This window comes from Haemorhous mexicanus, chromosome Z, assembly GCF_027477595.1.
Source record: "Haemorhous mexicanus isolate bHaeMex1 chromosome Z, bHaeMex1.pri, whole genome shotgun sequence".
NCBI lineage: Eukaryota > Metazoa > Chordata > Aves > Passeriformes > Fringillidae > Haemorhous > Haemorhous mexicanus.
In genome coordinates, this window is record NC_082381.1 from 1399868 (window position 1) to 1415736 (window position 15869).

Here is a 15869-nt window from a genome sequence, read left to right on the forward strand (position 1 = left end):
TCTGAGGAATTGGGTGTGGAAATTTGCAGCATAAATTGCTCTATATGGCTTTTCACAGATTTTTAGGCCTTTGTACTAGGTAAGAAATGGCAAGACCTGATTTCAGTAAAGTCTGAGAATTTCTTATGTCTGAAAGACTCTTCACAACTTAGAAAAAATTGGCAGAAACTTGGAATTAAGAAAATGCTTGCAATCAGTGGAATGTGTACATTTAGCTGTGATGCAGTAAATCCAATCCCACACATGCACGTGCTGGGATACTTGCATTTCAAGTTCCTTATGGAGTTCAGATTCATATAAAGAGTGGGCACGGCAACAGTTACTGATACATCCTATTAAAATATTTATTTTCTTCATTTATAAACATTGATGATACTACCAAATTGAGCCAAAAGCTTCTATGCTGACTCAGGATGACTTGATTGAGAAAATTTAATTTATAGTAATGTAATACTTAAAAAAAAGGTGTAGCTAGGTAAAGAATTAACATGATGTTCAACACCTGCTAAAGTTTCTAGAAGTCTATCCTGTTATTAGAAGCTGTAATACTTTCTTAAGGCCTACCATGTGGGAAATGCAATACAAAAGTCTAAAGACAAAAAGAAGAAATACAAGAAGGAGAAAACCATGTTTGGCAGGGGGCTGGAAATATTTTATTATTATCTCTGTCTTTGAAATAATAGTTTATATGAAACCACTGTCAAGTTTGACAGCCAGTATTTCAAAAGGTCCTGAGGCATGCCCAAAGACCAAGGAGACTCTATTTTTCGGGGTGCTGCTGAGACTGTATGTATAAGCTATCTTCTCCCCGGTGCTCACAGAGGCTCTGCTCAGGCTCCTGCAATGGAACAACATGGTCTGAAGGCAAGCCTCTCCTGTACGAGGAGGAGGGAGAGCTGAGAACAACAGCGAAAGATAAGAATAGGCTGAGCAGGAAAATTAGAAATTAAGACCAGAAAATGGAAGAAAGATCTAGAAAGTACAAGTGGGCAGGAAATGTAGATAACATCCAGAATTGGGGGGACATTTGAGCAGTGACCAGAAACAAAATAAAAGAAACAGTAGTCAAGAAGCAGATGGGAGAGCAGAGCTGAAATATGAAAGAACTAGAGCCTGGGATTTATTATAGGAAGTGGATAAGTTTGAGATAAGAGGAGATGGAGATTGACTGAAAAGTAAGGTTTGAGAAACAAGTTGAAGAAAACAAAGGCTGGAAACTAATTCAGGATAAAGAAGAATGCTGTATGCCCGTTTTATTAGTTTACACTAGGTACAACCAAGTATAATTATTGTAGGCATTTCGTTTGGTTTGATGGCTGTGGTCCTTGGGACATTCAAGGGCTCCAGTCCTGCAAGGGAAAGTGGTAACTGCTGAGGGGCTGTTGAAGCTCCTTAAGTTTTGTCAGTGTGGAAGAAGTGATACAGAAGGTATGTGAAGATCAAGAACCTAAATGTTCAAAAATTTATCCAAATTTTATCACTTTATGAAGATTTTAATTAATGCACAGGTCATAGACTGTTTTCTTATTCATTGCTTGTGTACACTGTCATGAGCTGTAATACTGCTACTGTTCCTTTTTTACCTTATTGCCTTCAATAATGTCTTGATTACCTGTGATTCAAGTCTTCATATTTCATAATTCAAGAGAATTTCTACTTTCCTCTTGGACCTTCTTGTTACTTTTATTGTAACCTATACCATGAATTTACTTTTACAGCCCCTTGAAAAATGACTAAGGCATTAGGAGGGGGGCTGAGATGGAGGCAAACCAGAGTCAAAAAGCATATGCTGGGTTCGGGGTGCCTGGGATCCGGTCTCCCGATCTGAGGAAGAATTTGGCAGGGTGGAAGGAGAGCGCCGCTGGGCCCGCGCGGGGAAGCGTGTGAGCGGCGATCCGCTCCGCCCGGCCGTCGGGGCTCCCCGGGCGGACGGCAGTCAGGGCAGAGCGGGTGCTGGCCCGCCCCGCGCAGGAAAGCGTGGTCGTGGCGGCAGCGCTCACCTGCCAATACTGGGGGCAGATAGCACCTGCCAGCACTGGGGGCAGACAGCGCCTGGCTCGCCCAGAAGCCAGGGGTAAAGGACGGCGCCCAGCCCGCGCCGCGCTGCCTCCGCGGTACAAGGATCGCGGGCCGGGGCATGGCGGCGTGGCAGGAGCTGCTGCTGTCGCCGCTGGGCTCCGTGTGGCGCTGCTGGGGACGCGGCTGGCAGCCCCCGCACCGCGAGCGCGCGGACCCGCAGGTGAGGGCGGCGCTGCCGGCGGTGACCCCGCTGTCCCCCAGCACGGGCGGTGCCGTGTCCCTCCGTGTCCCTCCGTGTCCCGCCGTGTCCCGCCGAGCAGCGGAGGCTGTGAGCGATCCTGCCCGGCCTGCTCCAGCGGGGCAGCAGCCGCTCCGAGCGGCGGTGCGCGGCCGGCTCGGACGGAGCGCTCGGCTGCGTCCAGCGGCGCTCTCTGCCCTCGCCGTGCCCTGAGGGGCGTCCGAGCCAATCCGCAATTGGCATTAGGCTCCGTCTGAAAGTCCAGGCGGCTTGCCGGGACCAGATCAATGTTAGCTTACGGCAAAGAGAAACGCCTGGGCTTCTGGGGGCTGTTTTACCAGAGATTTGGTGTTCTGGGGCCGGTGCTGTTTAGCTCCGTATATTTCTGCAGCGGGGATTGGAGTGGTTTCATACAAGCACATAGATCTGCTTGTATTCTAGTGGCCGTGAAAGTCGTTCAGCAAGAAAAAAGACTGCCCACGCTACGGGTAGGCAGTTTTGCCGTAGTGCTATTCCAAATAGCCATGATGTTAGGTGCAACATGTCAGAAAAATGCTTCCAGCTTTAGTAAATTGTCACTTCTTTCTACTATGATGCTACCTGAATGTTTTTGTTTGTTTATTTGTGGTTTTGGAGGGTTTTTTTCTGTTTGTTTTTTTCTTTAAATTTAAAGATGGAATGTTTGTAATTTAGACGTTTGAGATTTAAAAAGAGAGCTCTGCTACTATACATAACATTATGAACCTGCATGGTATTTCACACAGATCATACTGTAGCAACACTGCCGTAGCTAAGTATCTTCTGAATCTTTTTCGGATATACTTGTTGATGGATGAAACGTGTATACAGTGGAATATTCTTTATATGTCTCTTTATGAACACCCTTTTCAAAATACACAGTATCTGCCTGTGTGTAAACTAAGGAAAAATATGAGTTAGTGTTTTGAGTTGGGAACACCTGAAGTTAAACCACAAAATTCTTCTACCAAAACACTGGAGTAGCCAATTTTTAGAGATTCATGTCTTTCGGACCTTTGGGGAATTGTAGTGGTACATATAAGAATCAGTGGATACTGATATGAGCCTAAAATGAGTTTAAGGAAATATCATCATAGTTTTCTTTCTCTCTAAAGCATGCTCTAAAGTTGTGAATTCAATTTACAGATTTTTGGTAAGTTTATTTTATACCATAACAACCTTATTTAAAATAGTATCAGGCTTATATAGCAGTATTAAAACCACATTAAGCAACAAATAGGTTATTGTGTTTGAAGCAGTTTCCTTAATTGTTTTGTGGCTTGATAAGGAAGAAATGTAGATTTCATGACTGTTATGAGGTCAGGGTGTAGCCACAGCTCTCTTTATAGACAGCAGGCAGGCGCCATCAGGGCACAGGGACTGCCTGGTAGTGAATGTATTGAAGTATGTTGTTTCTAGTAGTAACCAGAATCAGGAAGAAAACATAACAATCATGCAGAACTATACCCAAAAAAGCATTTTTCTTTGAGCTTCACCATTACTTTTTTTTGGTTTTTTATTATGGGAATAGGGAGCAGATAATTGTTACTTGTTACTGCTTTCCCCCTCTGCCCCTTTGTGACCCCCTAGCGAAAGGCAAAACGCCATGTAGTAGCTTAAAAAGACCAGAAGGTAGGTGAGTTTGAAATGTCTACTACTCATAAAGGAAAATATAGTTTCAATAAACCTGTCTGTTCAGGCATGCATATGATTATGCAGTACTGACAGTACTCCAGTCTGGGCTGCGGGTAAATGATTTATCTGCCTCCATTTCAGTTTTCAAAATGGGTGTTGGCACCTAATAGCATAGATCCCTCTGGGGCCAGTGAAACCTTGTGAACATGTTGATTGGTTTTGTGGAGAACTTCATGGGCCTGGAAATGGTGGAGTGTCACTCCTTCATTCTCCCCAGGAGTTCTTGTTTGCCTCTGCATAACCACACTGAGGTGTCCTGAATAATAGAAAAGAGGTTTTAATGGCCATGAAGTCAGAATTGTGCTGTCTTTAAAGTGGGATTGCAGTACAGGACAGCATGTCAAAGGAAAGCTGCAGCAGTATAAGGGGAAGTTCAGTCCCTTTGTCTTGCTGTCAGCACTAGGATGAACGTGACTGCTGTTACAAATAGGATGGCACAGACTGCTGTATCTCATCTACAATGTCTGACAGTAGGGCTGTAATCTGGTCCGTGGAAGCTAAATGAAACTATTTCAGGAGTAAAAATCTAGGTGAACTATTGCATTACTCTTCATACCTATTTTCCTACATAAATAGCTCCTTCATCCCCCCTTTTTGTGGTTCAGATTATCTTAAATTTATTTTTTACTTAGTAGCACTATGTTAAGTGAAAAGGTGGATCCCTGCATGTGTGTCCTCCAGCAGCCTGATCTGTGGCTTTTTCTGTGCTCTCCATGGAGATGTTAGGTTCAAATAGGGTAATCCAATTCTTTGAGAATTGCTTCAATGAGTTTGAGACTCCTCGGATGATACACAGCACAATAAGAACCTGAGAAGGTCACAGTTTAGCAAGCTTTGGTCTTTCCTCTGTGTTCCTTTCAGACAGGCTCTATCAAATGCTGTGTAAAACTTCCTTGATTTTTGTAATACACAAACTTACTACTGTACAACATGCATTCTAGGTAAAACCTTGTGATCACCTCCATATGACTTGAATTACCAGTTCTTTTGCTTTTCGTTCTCCTCTCTAACACTATCCCTCGGTTTTTGAGGTGGTCATACTTTTGCCTCCCTGCTGAAAGAATAGAAACCCTGGTCAGGGGCCATAGAGGTTTAAGTCTCAAAGAAGGCAGGTAGCATTAAAGCACTTGTCTTCATCTTTTCCATAGGATTGCCATTCCTTTGCCATTCTCTGCTGTTGCTGGTAAATCCTGTTCTAAGTTGTACAGTACCCTCTGTCCATCATATAGGAACAGAATAAGGCATCTAAAACCAATTTCTGAACTTTCTTGGTGCTCTTTTTACCAGGTCAGGAGCTGGTTGCTGTCATGATGTACTTTGATAAATTCTAGTCAGAGAAAGGAGTTTTTAAAACCCATTGGTGATGTGACATATTGTCTCAGTTTCCAAATCACAAATCCTTTGGTTGCTAATAAAATTGTTGCTTCTGGTTTTTCATAATTATGAAGTGTTAGAGATGAGAGTGAAGGTCAACCCTCTTCAGTGTTACCAGTAATGGAAATGTTTGCTGAGGAATGGTGTTGGGGCAGATGCATGCCTGTCAGCCTTCAGTGGTTTCAGGTATAGTGGTCTGGAACGTGGTAAGCACCATGGTTGCACTTTGCTGTCAGCCCTGTGATGTAAGAAAATTAGTGTTTCCACTATGGAAATGTTTTCCTAGTCAGCTCATAGTGCTGGAGGTGACTGGGACTAGGTTATATCTGAAGGGTTGGCAGCCTGTTGTGACTCTAGTGCTACTTTAGGCTGCATTGTCAAGGTCAGACTGTGGAAATAAATTTTTACCAGCCTGGCTGGGGTGGGATGATCCCAGGTTTGATCAGTCCTAGTCCTATCAATCCTATAAACCAGTGCATTTGATTACCTTGTACTGGTGCAATTTAACCTCCAAAGAGGCATAGCAGATCTTCTACTAGTACATCCCAAGTGCTTATGAAATACGTCCATCTCTCTGCCTGCTGCTGAGCCAATGTTTCAGAAGGGCTGTGTGGCAGTGCTGTGCAACCTCAGCCCTCACAGTGAGCTCATCCTGTCCACTCTCCTTACAGGACCCTCCTTGCTCCTGCTTTGTCCCTTCTCTCATCACTTGTGCCACCACAGCTCATGAGACCCCACCACACATGCAGGCATTCTGGTGAGCAGAGTGCTGCCAGAAGGGTGGGTGTCATTTGGAGCTGCCACTTGAGGGAGAGGAGTTGTCATCATGGTGCAGACAGGAGAGCATGCCTTGGAACATAGCCCACCTGCTGGGAGCCTGGAGCCACAGCCCAGCTTTGTGCCAGGAGGGCAGTGCTGATGGCTGCCAAGTTGTTCTGTGCAGCCTGGCTTAAACTGCAATCACAGCTGCTCCTTTCTGCCTGGCCCCAGGGAAACCTAAGCCTGTGGGAGTCACTTTGGCCAGTGCTGCAACCCCCAGTGAATAAACAAGGGGATAAACCTGGTGAGGTGGAATACGTCTTGGACATGAGGCTGAAGGTGCAGAAAGACCTCGTGGAGAGCTTAGGGGGATGTCCAGGTGGTCTCTGGGGCAAAGGGGCACAAAGGGGCCCTGAAGTCCCCTGCGGCTGCTCTCAGGCCATGGGTGACTCTTCCTCCAGCTAGCTTGTTGGTCTGCAATGTTTGATGGGTTGATGATGTAAATTATCTGTCATTAATAACAGTTTATTATTAACTGTGAGCTGGCATGGAAAAGGTAAACTTTTTTTTGGAAGGTGATGTGGAGGACAGAGCTGAGAAAAGAGATAAGACATGTCCAGGTAAGAAATGCAAAAGTGGGACTGACTGTACCTTCAGCCTCTTTAGAAATCACCCAAGATGTTTTTCCTCTTTCTTTGGAAAATGCAATTTCCGTTCTGTGACCTGTTTTGTAGTGTGTGCAAGGGCTGCTGTAGGCAGCTGTCAAACCCAAAAAAGTTTTGTTACTATGTGAGACAAGCAATGGAGCAAAATAATACTTATAGAAATGACAGTGAACAGTCATATGGCTCCAGAGGTGAGCTGTGCGGATTGCTCGCATCATGGAATCATAAAAGCACAGAATAATTTGGCTTGGCAGGGACCCTAAAAATCACCTAGTTCTTACCTACCTGCCACCTTCTTCTAGAGCAGGTTGTTAATAAAGCGTGACTTCCTGGGGCCCTTCATGCTTCCTTCAGCTGAATTTTGCAACCTGCATTTGCTTTTCACATCAGATAACTACAGATATATCTGATCTTTAGAGAGTCAGCTCTGTAGTCAACATTAAACCCTGAATTTGCCTGTATCAGGCAAAAGAAAGCTCTGATATTTACTATCAGATAATTTTTTCTCTTCCTTCTCCTGGTTTAAACTAGGTAGTCCTTTGTGCTCTGTGATTTTGAATCCTTTGATGAAGGAACACATTTGTCACAGCAGTGGGTGGTTGACCTCTGTGATTGCTCAATGCTAGGTAGTTGAGACCCAATTTTAAAAAGAGCAAGTTGATTAGCGCTTGATAAGATCAAGTGCTTAACAAGTAACGAGAATTGCTTTTCTGTGACTGGCTTTCAAAGTGGAAATCTGAGACTTGAAGCATTGTATTGACCCTCTGAATAATATACTTGAAACATCATTTTCTTATGGCTTCTTGGATTTTCACTTTAAAATTACTTACAATAAGATTATTTAATTTGGGACACGTAACTTGCTTTGAATAGTTATCATTTTCTGATTATGCTGTATTAATTAATAAAAAACCACAAAATGCCTGACTTTCTTTGGGACTGACTTCCAAAATATTGTTGGTAAGACTGGTGGGAGTGCCCATTAAAAAAATGGCGAAAATTTTGTCTCCAAAAGAGACACAGTAAAACAAGGCATGGTTATTTTTAAAGATCTATAATAATTTTCAAATATAGTTTGGATCAATTTGCCACTTCTTCCTCTATTATTGGTGCCTGCTTTTATTTACTGCAAGTTTTAGGCATCTCCTATAATTTATTCTGCAATTTGAACTGGTTTTTGTCAATTAGAATATTTAAAATATCTTTACGTATGACTAACTTGTTCAATAATTCACATCTTATGGTGCCCATTGAACTGGTTTTATAAGAGATTATATACAGTATTATATTGTATACAGTGAAAAAATAAACCAAATGTCAGCTTTTAGCAACGTGACTGCCGTCAGCCATAGGCAGGTTTTTATGATGTCTATGGGCCACAGTTATGAAGCAGTCAGATCCAAACTGTCAGCAATCACCATGCTTCTAGAACAGTGGGTTTTGGAGTGACCTGCTTTCAGTGGAAGGCTGAATTATGTGTCGTGTCACAGAGACTTTTTGCATTTACCGTTGGGGAAATCTGTTTTTAAGCAATTCGCAGATATCTCCTGCCAGTATAAGATTTTTAGCAATGTTTTTGAGACCTGTTTCAAGGATAAAGCTGAAGAATATAAATTGTGGTTTGAGATTTCTTGTGTTTACTTCTTTGGCAAAATCCTGGGTTGCTGGCAGCAGTGTTGAGGTGAAGTTTTGTGTGTCCTTTCCCACCTAGCCCAGTGCTTTGGCTGTGCAGAGGGACAGGTCTGCTCAGCCCCTCCCTCTGCAAACCAGCAGTTCCTCCACCAGCACCTGTATTCTGATCTGGGTGTGCTCTTGGAGCAGCACTCCTTGATGTGTTTTTCTAAGGCATTGCATGTTAAGGGATAGCAGAAAGGCTTACTTGATCAGTTAATAAACTTAAAAAGTACAAAGTAATAAACTAATTAAAGGTCTAATATTCCAGACAAAGATAAGATTTCCATCAGTTCTTTGTTCCCTGTGTCCCACGAGTCAAGATGAGCTTTTTTCACAAAGAGGGTTTTAGTTTTAGTATTTTCTACATTTTGTTGTCATTCTGTACACGTATTGGTATTTGTTGTGGTGTGTTGTCTACTCTGGATCAGAAGCACCACATTGGAAAGCCCAATAAAGTCAAAGGGTTTTTGTTTTTTTGGCTAAGCTTGGGTTCAAAATAGTGGAAACAGTTTTATGAGCCTTTGATGCAAGACCTTAATCCAGAAAATCACTTCAGCATACCTACTTAGCTTTTAAGTACAGTTGATTAACTGTGAAAGAAAATGCTACAGCACTCTGTGGAGTGAAGATTGAATTAGTGTATTTTTGAAAAGCTAACACATTACTTTTGTTCTGATGAAAAAAGCCTTAAAATCTCTCTTCTGAATGACTGACAAGTTATAAAAAGTTCTATTATCCTTCTCTGACTTGGGTCTGCAATTATCCTTCAAGCACAAGTGACTTCTGTTAGTGTTTGTGCTGTATTTGTGAGCATCTAAGAATATGTTTCTAGTGGATGAGTTTGAATTGGTTACTGGGAAATAGTCACAGAAATTCTGCTGTGACCTGAAATTATGTACTGTCTTTAAAAGGGGAAAATAGAAAAGTTTCTTAGTGCTACTGAATCTGTAGTCTGCCTGCAAAGGCACTCTGAGATTAGCTGATAGTTGTTTTATGATTTGCCATGGTGGACAGGTGGACAATGAAAGTATTCAAATGAAATTATTTGCACAATATCTTTCAAATCTTAGTGAATTTTAGTGATGAAAATTTTCTGATGAATTCTATTGCTTGTTGTTGTGTATTTCCACAATGTGTAGAATCTTGGGGCAAAGAAGTAGGTAAGAAAGACTAGAAAAGCAAAAGCTGCCAGTTAGTAACAGATGCACCACTGTGTTGTAGTAATGGAGATCAGAGGAGCCATAGCATGTCTGCATTACAGAGCCAGGTGGTTGTCCTATGACAGTGTAGCCTGAACACAAGGAAACTCTGCAAGACCTGAGAGGCCATTGAAAACCTCTCATGAGTTCTTATTTTACTACATGTGACCCTGGAGTTTTGCAATGTTTTTCTACCCTCCATGGATCCAGAGTGGTGTTCTTTGTTTAGTGATCAACTGTTATATTACTTCATACCATAAGCATACATGGAGTGGGTGCTGAACCACAAAGTTCCTGCTCTGAAAAGGTTGTGTGAGACAGCCTGTTGAGTTGGAAATCTCTTCAATGCGGGCAGTAATTTAACCAGTTGGTAATGAAGCCATGTAGAGTTTTCAGGGGTAAGGAAGGGTTCAAGATATACCAGTGTGCTTAAGCCCCAAGCTCTTGTGAAATAGTCTTGAGTACTAGGTTACAGGAACTCTCGCTACATTTCAGGTATCTAATGTCACTGCAAGTGACTTGCTACATGTGGGGTTAATTTGGAAAGGGTATAAGAAATTTTAGGACACTCTGCTTGCAGTGGATTCTTGCACTACCTATAATAAGAGGAAGTTCTTTCCCTTCTCTGATGTATTTGAATAAAGGTTTGTCACAGACTGCACCATGCTGACTTCTCACAGACACCTGAAAATAGTACCTCCCTCCTTCACAGGCACTGAAAGTCAGTTTGAATCTTTCAGTATTTCTGATTATTAACATCACTAGCAAGGTTTTTTGCAGGTATGCTTGAGTACTGAGGCAATTCTATTAGCCCCACGATCATCTATTGCTTTTTTAAAGACTGTTTGCTTTCATCTAATAATTTTGAGGGCTAGAAAAGGCTGTATAAAAGTTGTATATGATTCAATTTTTTAATGCTTTTTTTTTTGTTAATATTTTGGCAAATCTGTTCAACGATGTAGAAATAGAAACCTGGCACTAGTAGTTAAGATCTTTTAGAAAACCCCAGCTCTTTGGAAGTGACATTGTGTACTGGCTTCATTAAACAGAGCGTACATGAAGAGCTGAGGTATGGTGCTTGACAGAACTTTTCAGCTCTTGAAATATTTTTTTGGCTAAGGGACTGTGTTTCTCTGTTATCAGCACAAATTTGTTGCAGTTTCAGTAAGCTACTTACAACTTGATTGTTCTGCCTAGTTTCCAGCATAACTGTACTTTGCCTAAATGAACTAACCTGTTATGTAAACTGGCTAGTCATTGTGTGATTTCTAATTATCTGCACCTGTCTGGAGCTACAATGTGTCATTAAAAGCTATTGCTGTTGTTTTGTCCAAAAATTGATAGTGTTTCAATAATGGATGACATTATTCTGCACAGAGAAGTGTGCCTTCTAATTTTCTTTTGCAGGGAATTGAACAGTGTCCAGAGCAGCATGGCGTTTCACTAGAAAATATGTGTATCTGTGCCTTTCACCCTAAAGCAGGCATAAGTACAGCTAAAGATACTAAAAGATTGTTGTTTTGTATTCACAGTGTAAGCTAGTTTTCCTGAGTTTGGTACTTGACCAGTGAGCAGTGTTTACTGTCTGGTCTTGAAGGAGCTGAATGTTTCCTGCTACTCTTGGTTTAGTAAAGCCAATTTCAGAGCAGGGAGTGCAGACATTAACCCCCTGCTTGGCAGTGTTTATTTGTCACAATGCATCTACAGGCTTTGGCTTCAGCAAGCCTTAGCAGGAATGGTGGTGGAGGGGTGTGTGGGCTGAGGCAGAAGAAAGCAGAAGCAAAAATTGAAGCATTAATGCGTTTTTGCTGGATGGGTGGTGGTGAAATCAGTGAGGGGAGCAGCACAGCTGGGCATCACAGGGCTGTGTTGCCCTGTCCCTGGAGGCTGCTGAGGCAAGCTCTGTGCACCTGCCCAGACACCCCAGTGGGATGGTGGCACAGTCTCCTTGTTGATAGCACCCCTGCATTTTGAAGGACCTCTGTGCTAGGCTGGGGTTTTAGGTTTTGTCTGCTCTCACTGCTCAACAGAAAGAATTTTAAAGAAATGGGTGGTGCATATGTTTCCTTATATATTACACTCTGATCTCTTTCTTTACTTCTGGAAACCTTAATTTTTGAACATTTTGACCTGACAATGTCCCTTTAATACCATATTATGCAAGGATCTCAGACATTTAAGATATTGGAAAAGTGATTAAAAGCAATTTTCTAAAAACTACTCATGTGCCTTAAATTTCAGAGCCAAACTCTTGCCACTCCATTGAATAAATCAGTCTAGAAATCTCCAAAGCCTCTTCTGTGGCAGGGAATTATAAGCAGCAAACGTAATCCTCAAACTGGTGAGAAAAGAGAAGCCAAAAGTCCCAGACACAGGTCTCAGGACGTCCTTAGAGGAAAAAGTAGGAAGAAAGCTGCAATATAAACTTGGCTTCAGGCCTTTGGTATATCAGAGCAGAAATTTGCCAGTCAGAGGGAGTGTGTGGCTGTATTTTTGTCTCCTTTAGGATTTGGTGGTGAAAAGGATAAATGTCAGTGATGGCAGAGATATTTGTACCTCATTGTTGTGACAGGGAATATTTTAATTTTTTGTTGAAATTTAATGAAACTATGACAGTTTCGGAATATTAGTCAGAGTTTTGTGAAAAGAGGTGTACATGTGACAGAAGTCTTTTACAAGACTAGGAATCAAGAGCTAGACTAGAAAAGCCTGCAATTCAGAAGTCTCCTCTTTCCCTTTTTATTTGCCTAGCCCTGAAGTCCTGGATGACTGTAAAAAAGCATGAAGTTTTCAAACCCCTTTTCCTCATGATATAATCAGTCTAAAACCCTAAGTAAAGCCTTAGGTTAAGAAATTAATGTTAAGGTTCTGCTGTAAATTGTACATACTAAGTGAAGATTTTACCTATAAAAATTAAGAATAATTACCTAATTAAGTCCCAGAGATTTCAAAGTTCAGCATCTAGCAGTTACTGCTCCTTTCATGGAATTTGATCCTGATGAACTTAAAGAGAAAGGTTAAAAAATGTACAGGGAGATTCTTTGAAAAAAATCAGTGTGCCATCGTGGCTGTTCATTTTGCTGAGCTGTAACAGGCATCACTGACACAGCACTCCAGGAGGCAGGGTAGAAAGCCCACCTGTCATCCACCCTGAGTGCTGGGTCCCTGCTTTTGCATTTCACTCTAGACCTAGTTCAGCAAAATGTAACCAGAATGCATCTGTTCTTCACTCTGTGAAAAATAATAAAAGAAGGACTCAACCACCTTTTTCAGGTAAAATGAAAGTTTTGCCCTTTTTGATACAGCTTTAGTAAGATTGCAGTTTGCTAGTCTGTTGGCAGAAGACAAATGCAATACTTAAAGCAATTTTGGTTAATCCTTGCCACTTTCTCTATTGTACATGTGTTTAACAGAACATCTAAATAATTCTCATGGTGGCAATAAATTTAAATATTGATCTTCTTGTAAAGCTTGGAGTTGAAGGGCTAGAACTGCTATAGCTTTAGCATGCAGTCTTACACACAACATGATGGGACTAGTTCTGCGTTATCTATATACAGCCACATTGTCATTACAGTGCAATTTTTGACATCATGTTCCAGGAATGCATTTATATTTGAAATGTCTTTTTAGCCCCCCAAATCTTGGATTGAAGAGGCCTTCAGTAAAAGAGAATGCGCCCACATTATTCCCAGCTCAAAAGAACCACACAGGTAAAGAAAGGAAATCCTCTATTTTTCTGTTACATTTAAAAAGAATCAGAATAATTTTTTATGGGCATTGTGTTTGGTTTGGATGGTGTTTTTTAGTGTTTCAGTCAATGATTGCTGGTCTACAGGTTTTCATGGATCCCGTCCCCAGTCTGTTTTACATGAAACTATTTATTTGAATTAGAAATTGGCAACAATTAATCTTACTGTGCTTCTTAGATTTGTTGCTGTCAGTGTGGTAACAAAAACAAGTACGGTATCCAATTAAGAGACTGAGTTACATGGAGTTACTGCTGCACCATTTTTTCCCTTCCTCAGAATAATTACTGCTGCTGATCACAGTCTTGTCATACAGAGACTTCTGATGATGCTGGTGTAGAATATGAAAAGAGCAAGGAAGAGATCAAATCCACAACCTGTGCTTTAGGACCTGAGGAAGCAAACATAACTTGGCATTCTGTATTTTATATTCCACTCTATTCTATTGGAATAGAGTGCACTCTTTTCCACTAGAATGCATCTAGTGGAGGGTGTGGCCTAGATAAATCTGGAGATAGTGCTCTGAGAATGTATACTTGTAATTTTGATCATATGGTTTTGAACACATGGATAGTGTAGCAGATGTAAGATAGATAACTCATCTATGAAATGCAGATCTGACATACAGTCTGAGTTGTGAAATGCCACAAAAATCACTGAAGTTATCCAGTACATTTTCCAGGGGTTAATGGTGGAGATGACAGCCTGTTTTGTTGTTGATGAGAATTCTTTCACTGTTGAATTGATACTCTAAGAATAATGTTAAAGCTGTCTTATTCTACACAAACATATATTAATTATCCACTTTCCATCACAGATGTCCTGCAGGATGCCAGGTGTGCCAGAATTTAATCAGGTAAGAGTGCATAAATATATATATACTATTTTTATAGTGACCTAGTAATAGGCAATCCTAGTCAAGGAAGCAATGACAAGAGAAATATCCTTCTTGTTTTATGGTCAGAGCATCATTTCTAGGGATGTGCTGGAGAATGCTTGGCATAAATATAAGTAGAATAAATGGAGTGATAACCTTTGATTTATTTGCAATAGAAAATTCTACCCAAACACCTTGTGTGCATGATTTTGTTTTAATCTCCTCTTGAGGAAGGAAAGGCAAAAATGTGTCTTTAAATGAGAGTCAATTCCAGCTATATCCCAGATTATATGAAGGAGAGTGAGTCTATAGCAACAGAGAACAGTGAGAATTATGGAAATAAAAAAGAAAATGAAGAGAGAAGAAAAAGGGTAAAAGAAATATCCTAATAATTGGTTTTTTGAAAATTTTTCATCTTCTCTGCAGTGAAGATTGAGTCCCTGCTTTTGGGAAGGCAAACAACAAAAATTTCATTATTTTGGTACTTTTCAATTGTGTTACTTTCAGGAAAATTGTATTTTGTGACCTATATTAAATAGTTGTTTTCAATCCAATATTTGTCATTCAGATGGTGTTACCAAACACATTTTGGTACAGTGTATTTATGAGAATACATTATCAGTTATTGGAACAAAAAGTTAAACTGTCATTTGTTTAGTGTTAAAGGCATCTGATAGCTGAGGCAACAACTGGTGACTAGCAAGCTGGTGTCAAATAGTCCCATAATCTGTGTTAACATGATTATCTGCCTTTTCATTATGCTTCACATTTCATTTTGCTTCTGAGATTTACGAGTCATGTTTTACAAAGATCACTGTAAAGGGCTGATATGCAGAGTGGTGCTGGCATTGTAAGGCAACTGATTTGTGTTTCTGTTCAGAAAGTGTGAGTTCCTTCTAAGAGAATGGTCTCATGTATATCTTGCTTTGGAGCAGAAGAATAGATGCTCAAAGATTTTTGCAGGTCTTTCTGAGAGAAGAAATGCAGGGGGCACTTCCGGCTAACCTGCAAACACTCAGCTTTATCACGACTAAAGTTACATTGTCCTCCAAAATACAGTAGGTTTAATTTCATCTCAATCAAGACTATAGCAGTTCTGTGGTTCTCCCCCTCTCCTCACTCAGACCATGTTGTTAATCAGTCTGGGAAGATCAGTAGGACAAAAATCAACCTACAGAAGTGGAAAACCAAAAGACGAGCTTTCACTAAATCAGCCTCCTAGTCAAACATAGTTTAGCTGCATAAATGTAAATACAACAATAGGAGAGGGAGGAAGAGAAACAGGAGATGTGCACTCCATTGGATGGACTTGTTTTTTTCTTTCACCATTCTCTGTCAAGACATCCTGTATCTTTGTTTGCCTTTTATCTTGTAGTTATTTCTTTCAGTTTTTGCTGAGCATTATCATGCTGTTGAGTTTAATACAAATCCAGTTTGTTGGTCTGCCTACGTTTGCAGAATGTGTGCGTGTCAAATGTATATTTCAGTCAGCCCTTATCTAGAAAGTACATTTTCCAAATATTAACAGTTCTTGTCTTGAGTATCTCAAAGTGTACAGAGAGCTTTGTTCTAGGAGAATTTTTCTATTTCTAACAAGGAAAA

At 40.8% G+C, this 15869-nt stretch overlaps 1 protein-coding gene across 1 annotated transcript in view; it reads left to right on the plus strand.

The window, feature by feature from the left end:
• Positions 1–2544: 2544 nt before the first annotated feature.
• The window catches only part of TRPM6 (transient receptor potential cation channel subfamily M member 6), an 84690-nt gene continuing 71365 nt past the window's right edge, over positions 2545–15869 (plus strand). Inside the window, exons 1-3 of the mRNA XM_059874199.1 lie at positions 2545–2745; positions 13275–13354; positions 14208–14246. Coding sequence (XP_059730182.1) covers positions 2545–2745; positions 13275–13354; positions 14208–14246 — 320 coding nt within the window. The remainder of the gene's footprint in view (positions 2746–13274; positions 13355–14207; positions 14247–15869) is intronic.